This window comes from Sus scrofa, chromosome 8 (assembly GCF_054392235.1).
Source record: "Sus scrofa isolate SSC_HxYL_T2T_F1_AM1 chromosome 8, Sscrofa_HxYL_maternal_Yorkshire_Landrace_v2.0, whole genome shotgun sequence".
Taxonomy (NCBI): domain Eukaryota; kingdom Metazoa; phylum Chordata; class Mammalia; order Artiodactyla; family Suidae; genus Sus; species Sus scrofa.
This window is the reverse complement of record NC_139390.1, coordinates 76,575,387-76,588,023: the sequence shown is the minus strand read 5'-3', so window position 1 is coordinate 76,588,023 and position 12,637 is coordinate 76,575,387. Positions and strand designations below refer to the sequence as shown.

The 12,637-nt window shown below is 40.5% G+C and overlaps 1 protein-coding gene across 1 annotated transcript; it reads right to left on the bottom strand.

Moving 5' to 3' along the window:
* Positions 1-10,029: 10,029 nt before the first annotated feature.
* Positions 10,030-11,962, bottom strand: CXCL2 (chemokine (C-X-C motif) ligand 2). Its single transcript, NM_001001861.3, is given in 4 exon segments — positions 10,030-10,764; positions 11,370-11,453; positions 11,565-11,688; positions 11,792-11,962. Coding segments are annotated over 4 exon segments (324 nt in total). The 5' UTR covers positions 11,892-11,962; the 3' UTR covers positions 10,030-10,748.
* Positions 11,963-12,637: the final 675 nt, after the last annotated feature.

Genomic DNA, 12,637 nt, shown 5'->3' with positions numbered 1-12,637 from the left:
GACAACTTACAGACATTATAATCACTCACATGTCTGATAGAGGTAACAGGTCTCATTACATAAAAGGCATAGTTGTAATTCAAATCTAGAGCAGAGCTTTTGTTTAAATAGGAATCTATTTACGAAGAAAAATGTTTGCCTCAAGATACTTTGGCATGTACTGTACCTGTCTTTCTCTTTTTGATAATGATCATCACCCATACATTTTCAAGAGCCAAACAAATTAATGTTCTTTCACTGTGACTCTAAAAGGAGACTATTTGAATGACTAAAAGTGGAAGCACTGCCTTTAAAAATTGATTTATTTAAAATTCTAAGGTAGGAGTTCCTGTCGTGGCGCAGTGGTTAACGAATCTGACTAGGAACCACGAGGTTGTGGGTTTGATCCCTGGCCTTGCTCAGTGCGTTAAGGATCCGGCATTGCCGTGAGCTGTGGCGTAGGTTGCAGACACGGTTCAGATCCCACGTTGCTGTGGCTCTGGCGTAGGCCAGCAGCTACAGCTCCGATTAGACCCCCTAGCCTGGGAACCTCCATATGCCCCTGGAGTGGCCCTAGAAAAAGCAAAAAGACAAAAATAACATAACATAACATAACATAAATAAAATAAATAAAATAAAATAAAATAAAATTCTAAGGTAATTTAATGTTACTGAGTGAGCTTTCAAAAACAACTACAAAACATATGTATTTCAAACTAAATTTGTCTCAGATATCACACTAACCGTATACTTAGAATACAATGTTCTGTATCTACTACCACAATTTTCTACCATCGACCATAAATAATGTCAGTTACAATGTAAGGTAGGACCTTTGTAGCCATAAGCCAATCAGAACACATTATTAATATGTATGTAATATGTACTATGTACAAGGTTCCTTGCTGAATCAGAGCTACAGCTGTCAGCCTACACCACAGCCACAACCACAGTAACGCTGGATCCTTAGTCCACTGAACAAGGCCAGGGATTGAACCTGCGTCCTCATGGATGAGAGTCAGATTAGTTTCCCCTGAGCCACGACAGGAACTCCATGTGTTCTGTGTTAGGTTTGGGAACCTACACAAGTATCTTCCAAGCTCCCACGAAAGACTATTTACAATATCTTGTTGAGCATTATCTCTCTGGCAATCTTTTTGGTCTATTTTTGTTTGTTCATTTTGCTTTTAGAATCTCATTAAGATCTCACTTATTATTGGAAAGGGAGAGTATACTTTGTTCAAATCACAAGAAAGTACTGTGTCCTATTTAATTAATCCTGACATTGCCAACTGCTGTTCCTAGACCACAGGGCTCTACCTGCATTTCCAGGATTCCTCAGTGTTCATTAGGCTCAGACATAACCATCTCACCTTAATTTGAACTCAGAGTGGAAATTCCAGGATTTGAAAAGAAGGTAATTCAATATTAACTTGTGGTTTAAAAACAAAACTGAAGAACTCATTAATAGCAGTTTACTTCCTTAACCACATAAAGCTGTTAAACATCTATAATAAATGAATTGGTGGGGAGTTCCCATCGTGGTGCATCAGAAAGGAATCCAACTAGGTGGTGCATCAGAAACGAATTCAACTAGGAACCGTGAAGTTGCGGGTTCGATCCCTGGCCTTCTTAGTGGGTTAAGGATCCAGTGTTGCAGTGAGTTGTGGTGTAGGTCGCAGACGTGGCCCAGATCTGGCATTGCTGTGACTGTGGTATAGGCCGGTGGCTACAGCTCGGATTAGACCCCTAGCCCAGGAACCTCCATGTGCCGCTGGTGCGGCCCTAAAAAAAATAAAATAAAAGACAAAAGATAAATGAATTGGTGAAATGTTTATGAGGTTTATTGAGAGCAAGAGAACCTGCTATGATCACTTCCATTCAAGCTTCTACTGAAAATTTTACTAATACAGGAAGGCTAGAAAAGGACAAAACTGTCACTCACAGCAGATGACACAATTGTCTGTGTGGAAAATTTAAAATAATTTACAAATGCATAAGTGGAAGGCTAATGAATACAAAAATAATGTACAAAGATCAGAAAATGCAGTTTTAAAGACACTGTTTACAATAGCATCCATATACAAAAGTCTCTAGAAATAAATTTAACAAATAATATACAAGAAGAGAAAGATGTAATTTTATTTAAAGACTTCAATTTATGAACCACATTGAGTTCACAGAAATGTAAGATCTGCTATTTTCAAGATGCATCGACTACCCCTACCCAAACTGATCTATTAATTCTATACATTTTCATTCAAAATTCTCATATTGACAAGCTGATTCTAAGATGTATATGAAAGAATTAAGAAGAGCTAAAGCATTCCTAAAGAAAAACAGTAATTTGAGGGGATTTGCCTTTCCATCTATCAAAATTTTTATAATAATTAAGTAGTTATATATAGCAATATAAACATATACTATACTAATAACTATAGTAATTAGGACGGTATGGCACAGGTATACATATATAAACATATTGGTCAATGAGGAAATAAAATAGAGTCCAGAAACAAACACTTACATGTACTTATCTTGATTTATGACAGAGATTGGAAAATGATGGACTTTTCTATAACGGTGCTGAAAAATAAAATTGAATTTCTACTTCACATTTTAGAGAATAATCAATTCTGAGCTGTAAATATAAAAGACAAAACCATGGAGTTTCTTGATGGCATAGAGGTTAAAGATTTGGCATTGTCGGAATTCCCATAGTGGCGCAGCAGGAATAAATCCATTAGGAACCATGAGGATGTCAGTTCGATCCCTGGCCTCGCTCAGTGGTTTAAGGATCTGGCATTGCCATGAGCTGTGGTGTAGGTCACAGACATGGCTCACATCCTGCGTTGCTGTGGCTGTGGTGTAAGCCGGCAGTCGTAGCTCCAATTTGACCCCTAGCTTGGGAACATCCATATTCAGCAGGTGCGGCCCTAAAAAGAAAAAAAAAGATTTTGCATTGTTACTGCTATGGCTCTGGTTTAATTCCTGGCCTGGGAACTTCAGCATGACCAAAAAAAAAAAAAAAAAAAAAGACAAAAAATCTAATTTTTAAAAGGCAATATGAAAGAATATTTTTATGATTTTGAGAAAAGACTAGCCATAAGAAAAAAGTTACATTATAAAAGTTATGTAAGGAATTCCTGTTGTGGCTCAGCAGGTTAGGGACTCAATGTTGTCTCTTTGAGGATGTGGGCTACATCTCTGGCCTCGGGCAGCTCAATGGATTAAGGATTCAGTGTTGCTGTGGCTGTGGCATAGGCCACACCTGCAGCTCCGATTCAACCCCTGGCCCAGGGACCTCCATATGCCACAGGCGTGGCTGTAAAAAGAAAAACAAATACTTAAAAAACTACCATAGATATGACTGGCCAACTAATAATACACAAAAATGTATGTTTTTTTAAAACACTTCTATGAAACAGTAAAATGGGATAATAGAAAGGGCAAAAGATATAAAATTTCATGGAGAGCTTATAGATATGCAAAAAGATATTCAGTCTCATTTGTAATAAGGGAAATGCAATTTAAAACCACAAGATACCATTATGCAGTCATTTATTATAAACAATTTAAGAAATCTGACAATTCCAAGTGTTGGCCAGTAGGTGGAAGAAGAGGAACTTTTATTAATTGCTTGTGGGTAGAAAAAAAATCAGTACAACCATTAGGAAAATTGTATAATTTGCTGAAGTTGAAGATGTGTATACTCTATGAGGCAGTAATTCCCCTCTTACGCATATATCCTAGAGTATCTCTGATACGTGTGTGGCCAGAGACCTGTACAAAAATGTTGAGAGCTGCATTGTCCATAACAGCAAAACTGTAAGCAACCCAAAGTTCCATCCATCAGTGGACTCTTCCTAAAGCTGTCATTTATGGATACACACACACACACACACACACACTTATACATTGGCATATATATATATATATATATATGCACACACACAGTGTATTTTATAGTCTTTTATACAGCGTATATATAAAACCTGTTTAGAAGTTTTTATAAGATGTTTTTATGTAATCTTATGTATCTATTCTGTACTACATATTTAAAAATACATTTTTAAAACTTATGAAGTCACACTGCATCTTTTGAATCTACATGTATGAAAGGGACTTCCAAATTATCTGTAATTATCCATGTATCCTTACTACTGGCCATGGATCTTTGCTCATTGAGGTATTCTTTCCCCTCAAAACTACATGGACCCACTCGAATTCCCACCTTACTCATGTTCCTGTGTTGGATAGTTGGATTTGGGGGCGAGGGTACATGGCAATTTCTAGAATGGGACTTTGAGGACTGAACAGTTTTTTTCTTGCCCCTGATATGGATAATGCCTAAAGTTTGGTTGCCTGTATTCTCAGTTTAGCTTGTTTTGTAAGCATTTCAGCGCTGAAAATCCCATCAGAGACTCAGTTCCCCCTCCATAATTCCTACTTATGTGATTTCTTTTCAGCTACAGAAAGAAGCTTCAGGTGTTAACTGGATGTGTTCAACGAGTCCAGGAGAAAATTTTTAAAACAAGAATGTCAATAATTGGCATTACAGCTTTTGGCTCTCGCAGGCATTAGCTGTGAGAGATAAGTATAGCAAGATTCAGAGTGAAGATAAAGATGGCCATGCTTCCGAACTATTAGTTTAATATTTTAAATCAAAGTAGCAGGTCACAATATTGGATTAACAACTCAATAGTGGTGGAAATAATTAAGGAGCAATTACAAAAAAATCATTTGCCAATATTATAATAAACATGCATTCCTGAGCTGCTACTATGGAACTGTGTTAGGCAGACTAGATCAAAAATTCATTCCTTAGGTATTTATTGTCATCAAGATAACCAATATAAGCAGAAAAATGAACGAATTCACTCAATAAAAATTTATTAGTATGATAATTAGGTTGATATCGCAATTGAACATAATAACCCCGTTTACTCACCAACATTAAAATAAACATCCTAGGAGTTCCCGGCCTGGCGCAGTGGTAAGGAACCCGACTGGTATCCATGAGGATACAGGTTCAAACCCTGGCCTCTCTCAGTTGCTTAAGGATCCGGTGTTGCAGAGAGCTGTGGAGTAGGTTGCAGACACGGCTCGGATCTAGCGTGGCTGTGGCTGTGGTGCAGGCCAGCAGCTCTAGCTCTGATTAGACCCCTAGCTTGGGAATCTCCATATGCTACAGGTGCAGCCCTAAAGAGACAAAAATATTAAAAAGTAAACATCCTAGGTTGATTTGCTATTATCACCCCCCACATAAGAGAAGTACAAACCACTGTAGTCAGTATTCCCAGGTAATTGGTTAATTCAGATGTGGTTCTGTCTCTGCATGGATTTCTTTACACTTGACCATTGACATATATGTCTGCTTTACTTTTATTTAATTAATTAATTAATTTATTTATTTATTTTGTCTTTTCTAGGGCCGCTCCAATGGCATATGGAGGTTCCCAGGCTATGGGTCTAATCGGAGCTGTAGCCGCCAGCCCATACCACAGCCACAGCAACACAGGATCCGAGCCTTGTCTGTGACCTACACCACAGCTCACCGCAATGCCGGATCCTTTAACCCACTGAGCAAGGCCAGGGATCGAACCCGCAACCTCGTGGTTCTTAGTTGTATTCGTTAACCACTGTGCCACCACGGGAACTCCAGCTTTACTTTTAGATGTATCACAGTTTTTGTTTTGCATAATGTCAAAAGAAAAATCTCTTTAGATCTACTTTCTCTTTTGTGAAACTTTCCAATGGATAAAATGAAAAGATAAAAATGTTCCTGAGATCGCAGTAGGCCCTTCTGATTTACAGCCTTGGTGGAGTCAACACTAGTGTTCTTTATGTACCACAATCTTGAGATGACTTTTTATTGCTTTCTCTCTCCTTGATAAGGAATGAAAGGAGAAGCTTATCAAAGGGGTGTTTTGTCAATTACAAGCTAGTAGGGAAATGGAATTTATTTTTCCAGTTTATTTTATTTGGGAGGGATGGGGGCATGCAGAACCTGTAATAAATTTGTTAAAAAGTATATGAACTTTTTGCTCTATTAGTTTCCAAGAGTGGAACTATGCAACTTTGAGGGATCCAATGCCATTTTTAGTTAATGGTAACTGAAAGAATATTATCATGAAAACGTCTGTGCATCTTTTTAAAAATCAGGTTTGTCCAAAACAGGGAATTAACATGCTTTAATGTATCTTTGCTTTTAGGTCCATTTGCATGATCATATTTAAAGTCTTAAATAGATGGACTCTGCCATCTATTGATAAACTAATAATTATGGTTCTGTCAAGAGTATGTTAAGCTTCAAAGCTCTGAAACCTGAATTACTAATACTGAATTATGAGCTCAAAAGCTGTTAATTTCCTATTAAATGGCCTTGCTTATGTCATATTTAACACATTTTTTTCTAAATCAATGAATCAAATCACCTAACTGAATTATTAATATCATTGATACAGTGCCACTTTACACATAACCTCAATAATCAGAATATTTAATTTGCCTTCACTGGGGGTGATATCATCGAACTGTGTCTGTAAAGATTTAAAAAAAGCTCATCATACAAAGAAAAAGCTAATAAACAGTGCAGACAGAACCATGCTCCAAGAGGCACAGCCTTGTGACAGGGAATGGCATTTACGGAAACAAGTCTCAACATGTAAGTTTGAATGACTTTGCGACATTCAACTGATTGCTTGCTTCTTGGCCTTTATGCCAAGCAAAAAAAGCTGCCGCAATGAATCAGAAACACTATTCAGACACAGTCTTAAGTTCCTTGAGTCTTAATTTTTTTTTGTTTTTTTTTTTGTTTTTTTTTTTTTTGGGCTGAGCCTATGGCATGTGGAATTTCCTGAACCAGGATTGACCCCCTGCCACAGCTGTGACCAAGTTGCCACAGTGACAATGCTGGATCCTTAACCCACCGTGCTATAGGAGAACTCTGAGTCTCAATTCCTTATGTGCCAAGTAGAGATGATCAAATTATGTGTTTTCGATGTGTGTAGCCAATGATGATAATAAAATACACATGCAAACGTAAAATAGAATGTTTGAAGAATCAAAATAAAAGAGTGGTTTAAAACGTGGAATGACAGTTTAGAATGTAATGGAATTTAAATTAGTTATTATGGAATTTGTCAAAGCAATCATGTGTAGGTCTTCAGGGAGTTTTATGGGTCTCCAATTTGAGAGCTTTGACTCAATGATAGATTGATAGTGTATTTGATTTGTAGTAATTTCTGAAATCTTAATGTTCTAAGATGATCAAATTCTCAGGTTTCCAAGACATTCTATTATATTATCATAATCTTCCAGCTGCTCTCAGAACTCTATGTATAAATTTGTAAGTCACACTAAATACTTTATTTTGAATTGTGTCTTCTGTTTCTCTCTTCAAAAGTAATGATATATTCTGACATAGATACCATACAATTTACTAAACATGACAAATCATTTGTTGAGGATTGCTCTACGCCAGTACTTCTCCACATGCTTTTGGAGTATATTAAAAACTTAAAAACTTACAACAATGCTTGCGAGGCCTGTTTTTAGTTTCCGGATAAGGAAATTGAAACTCAGAGGAAGTAAGTAGTTTGGCAAGGACACAAAAAGAGAAGGATAATTTTTTTTTTCTCTCAGGTGTGTTTGGTCATGAAGCCCATAATGTTCCTTTGGTCCAGGCTGCAGTGATTTCCAGAGACGGTCTGAGAAGAAGCCTAGGAAGCAGAGGGAAACGGTGGTCCCACAGTGTGCTCCAGATAATACTAGAGTCAGAAGTCAACCCCCAGGCCTCTCTGACGGTCACATCAGCTGGACTAATGTTCCTAAACCTTGGCTCTCTTTCTTGTTCTGTGTTTAGGCAGCTCTATGAGGGCACTTGCGAGGTCGTTCTGCGCACTTACATGTTTTGTGGACCACTGAGCAGATTCCTCTGAGCTCTGACCTGCTGCTGTGTGTGCAGATCACTTCGTGTGTTCACAACTGCCCAGGTCACCTCATTTTCTTCTCCTGGGACTTCTAAAAGCAAAAGGCACAATCTCAGTCACCCACTACCCCTACTCTAAAAGCAGAGGATAACATTTCCACAGGGGTCCCCCACACATGGAAGAGAAAGTCCCAGATGTGGGCTGATGCACTTAATAAGGCTCAGACTCTTGCTTTTTGGGAAATTTAGGACAAATAGGGCCCTTATCTTATAATTTTCCTATTCTACCATTGCCCCCTCTTGCTATTATAGAACCTGCATCTCTCCTACCTCTCCCATCGTGTCAGTTTCTGAAAGTCTCCTGAGGATGTCTCAAGAGAACTCCCCAATAACTAATCATATCACAGAGTGGGCTCAGCCATCATTCCACTTCTTCTGCTCTAGTTTCTTTGCCCAGCAAACCTCAGGCACTGCTGCCATCCCTATTTCCTGGTGGATTCTCAAGGTCACAGGGCCATACATGTCACACTGTTCTGAGACTGAGCTGCTCTTGCAAAGAACATTTCTTTCCTGTGCTCATCAGTGTGACCATCCCATCAAATACCTTTGTCCTCCACTTCCTGCCTTGATATTCCCAATGGGAGGCTGCCTTGAACTTCAAAATATCCCAGAAAATTTAATGTGATATCCCCTCTTGCCATTGTTGCTTGCTTTTGCATTGATATCTGTGCATCTGTGTGAGCAAGCCAGAGGACCAATGATAAATGCAGACCCAGATCTTCTTCCTGCTCTTCCAAACATTCATGCCTTTCTTCCAGTTATGTGATAAGTACATCTTGTCCATTCTGAAGCTTTCCAGTAGGGGTCTGGAGAAAATAATTATATGTGTTTTTCCTTGACTTACCAAAGCCCTCATCTTTTTTTTTTTTTTTTTTTGCTTTTTCTAGGGCTGCTCCCGCGGCACATGGAGCTTCCCAGGCTAGGGGTCTAATCTGAGCTGTAGCCGGCGGCCTACACCAGAGCCACAGCAACACAGGATCTGAGCCACGTCTGCAACCTATACCACAGCTCAGGGCAACGCCGGATCCTTAACCCACTGAGCAAAGCCAGGGATTGAACCCGCAACTTCATGGTTCCTAGTCAGATTCGTCAACCACTGCGCCAGGACAGGAACTCCACCAAAGCCCTCATCTTAATACCGTCTCCAGCTAAAGACAGAGGGGATGTAGAGGGTAATGGTTTGGAGAGTCAAAAGCAAGTAAGGCAGGAGTTCTCTGTTGTGGAGCAGTGGAAATAAATCCGACTAGTACCCCTGAGGATGCAGATTCAATCTCTGGCCTTGTTCAACGGGTCAAGGACTCAGTGTGGCTGTGAACTGTGGTGTAGGTTGCAGACACGGCTTGGATCTGGTGTCTGTGGTGTAGGCCAGCAACTGTAGCTCAGATTTGACCCCTAGCCTGGGAACTTCCATATGGCAAGAGTGCGGACAAAAAAAAAAAGGCAATTTACCTGGACACGGAAAAGCAAATGTTTGGTAAACAATATTTGCTGGGCCAAGGAGAACAATAGGGCTCTAGACCCTGCCTAGAGTTTTCCCAATGCAGGCCTGTATTCTTTGCAGATATCTAGTGATAACTCTATTCTGGGACCAGGTCCTTTATCTTAATTCTTCTAGGCAGTCAAGAGGGAAGTTACAAGAAAAATTTTTAAGTTTTCTGTTTATTACAAATAATCTGCAAAGAAACACATTTGGGGTGGCAAATTTTGCTGCCCTACAAAAAGAGATTTGAAGAGGCTATGCTGATGGCTTTAAAGATGAAGGAAGATGGCCATGAGCTATGGAATACAGATGGCCTCTGGAAGCTAAAAAAGATCAAGGCAATGTATTTTCCCCTAAGCCTCTAGAAGGAGCCAGTTCTGTGGACACCTTGACTTTAGTCCAGTGGAATGAAAGAATTTTGGTCCTCTGACTTCCAGAACTGTAAGAGAGTATGTCTGTGTTCCTTAAACTCCTAAATTTATATTAATTTGTTACAGTAGCAATAGAAAACCTAAGTGCTGGATATTCAGCAGGGGACCAAAAAAAGTCAAGAAGTAAAAAAAAACTTGACAAGAAATTTTTGGAAAAAGTTTTATTTTCATGTTATTTGTAAAATTACATCAATAAATATCCAAACCTCTCTATTTCAGGACAGAGCGGAAACACAGTGTAATTAACTCTAAACAAGGCATTATGCCTTACAAGGAAGACATAAAATGTCCAAGGGATATTTAGAACATTGTCGTTTTTAAAACTTCAACATCAGAAATGTTGACCACAGTCTGTGAAACTGTCTCAATAAATAACAACCGACAATCTTCTCTTCAGTATAAATGCACACATACAACCCCCCCTACCCTAACAGTGACCTGTTTGCCTGGATCCCCCACCAGGGTCTCCAGCTTTTATCACAGTGGATGGTACAGCGTGCTATCCTGACAACCCAAAAACTAGTTTAATGAATGATGAGCACTTAAGAGACACAACCTTCAAATTAAATACTAGTCAAGACTGGACTAACTTTGATTCAACATAAAAATGACCTTTCGAAATAGCAATACAGAGACCTGCCAAACACATTCATATCTTTAAATATTAGATAGCACATTAAATATACAAGCTTTGAAAAATAAATAAATAAATACACATATAAATAAATAGAAGAAATCTCATAAGAAGTAGCCAAATGCATGAAACACAGTCCAGGTGGCCCCAGGGGCTATTTGCTTCTCTTCTTTCACTTTGATTCCGCTAAAGCTACAGCAGTAGCCAGTAAGTTTCCTCCATCTCTCTACATCAGTTGGCACTGCTCCTGTGATGAGAAAAAGGTTCATGTTAGTAGGACTTAAAAGCTGACCTCAAAACCCTGTACCAAGTGCTACCTAGACCACTGCTGCCATGTGTAGCAGAAAATGCCAAGCTTCTAGAAGCTGTTTAATTGAGAATAAGGTGCCTGTGGTTACAATCTTATTATTAGCTTCAGAAAGCCAGAAGATAATGCCACATTGGGCATACATGACATCACTTAAGCCTTGGATCAAACCCCATGAAGCAGCTTTATTATTTTTCCCGTGTTATTGAGACTTAGGTTAAGTACTGTCCCTGGGGTTAAAGGAATAATAAAGAGTGGAACCTCTCTTTAGCCATTTTAGCACCACTGGCTAAATAAATCTACTTAATCTTTTAGGGACATACATTTGGTCACACTCATCTGACTGGGGATGGAGAATGGGCTGAGGATGCAAGGCTCTGGAAATATCCTTCTGACACCAGAGCAGATTAATGACCTTAATAGCAAATTGAATGGTGAAATAATCATGATTTTCAGCCCTGCACCTAAATCGTGGGTTTCTCTGGTATAATTTGCAGGAGACAGAATGACTCTACTCACACGAGTGAATAAAAACTATAACTCACTTGTTTAGCATCTTCTCGATGATTTTCTTCACCATGGGGGCTGCGGGGTTGAGACAAACTTCCTGACCATTCTTGAGAGTGGCTCTGCAGAGAGCAGGGAGAATCCACGTGAGGCAGGAGGTCGGGCTGGGGAGTCAGGGTGGGGGCGTTGGGACGCTGGGGGTGACAAGGACAGCGGCGGGCAGGGAAGCTTACATGACTTCCGTTTGGTCACAGTGGGGTCCCGGGGACGTCACCTTCAGGTCCTGGATGTTCTTGAGGTGAATTCCTTGCACGGTCTGCAGGCACTGGCAGCGCAGTTCGCCACCCACGGGGGCCCCTGCCAGGAAGACAGATTCGGTTAGTGGGGTGTTCTCCGACGGGCGTCTCCCCCCCTTACCCGTCTCCGCGTCGGCCTGGGGATGCCAGGCGCCGAGTCTCACCTGCTGTGCGACGGCCAGCGGCCACTAGAAGCAGGAGCAGCAGCGCAGCGCGGAGGAAGCGCGGGGCGCAGGGGGAGGCGGCGATCGCGGCGCTGGCCATGGGGCTTAGCTCGGAGGGTGGCTGTCTGCTGCAGGTGGGCTGGAGGGAGTGCTGGTGGAGCGGGTTCTGTGGCTCCCTGAGCGGTGCGAACGCCTTTTATTCTGATGGGACTGGAGCTGGCAGCCCCAGGCCAGGGAAATTCCCTGATGCGCGGGTCATTCCTGGGTCCGGAAGGAAGGCGCAGCCCCGCCCTCCTCCCGCGTAATTCTTGCTTTGGAAGTGTCATCTTTGTGCCCAAATCCCCACGGGGGGAGTCACAACTTAGTGGAGAGAGGCATCTGTGACGAACGTTAGTTATTAAGGTTGAGGGAGGGAAGCAGAGAGAACTTGCGTGTGCTCTTTACGCATAAGTATCTTGGGGTTTGATGATTTTATTTACGTCCGCCTAAATACACTGTTATAACACAGTTTTAGCATATTATACATTAGAAAGTTCCCCTACTTCCTGGTATTTTAAAAGCACAGATAAATCACACTTTGTGTCACAGCGTCCCTCATGGGTGAGGGGACGATCAGTATCAAAAATTGAATTCAGTGTTTAATGCGGAACAAAGTGTTGTAATCCCACTTAGCTTCCTTTCTCTGGGAAATTCTGGAACTTCCACAGCTCGAGTAAGTCCATGAATACCACCTTTTTGGTGTCGAGGGTGTTGATTAATCCTTAAAATACGGATTAATGTTTGGATCTGTTGCGAGGAGAGCTCACAGGTCCACGGTTTCTAGTTTTGTCCAAGAATAAAACAGGT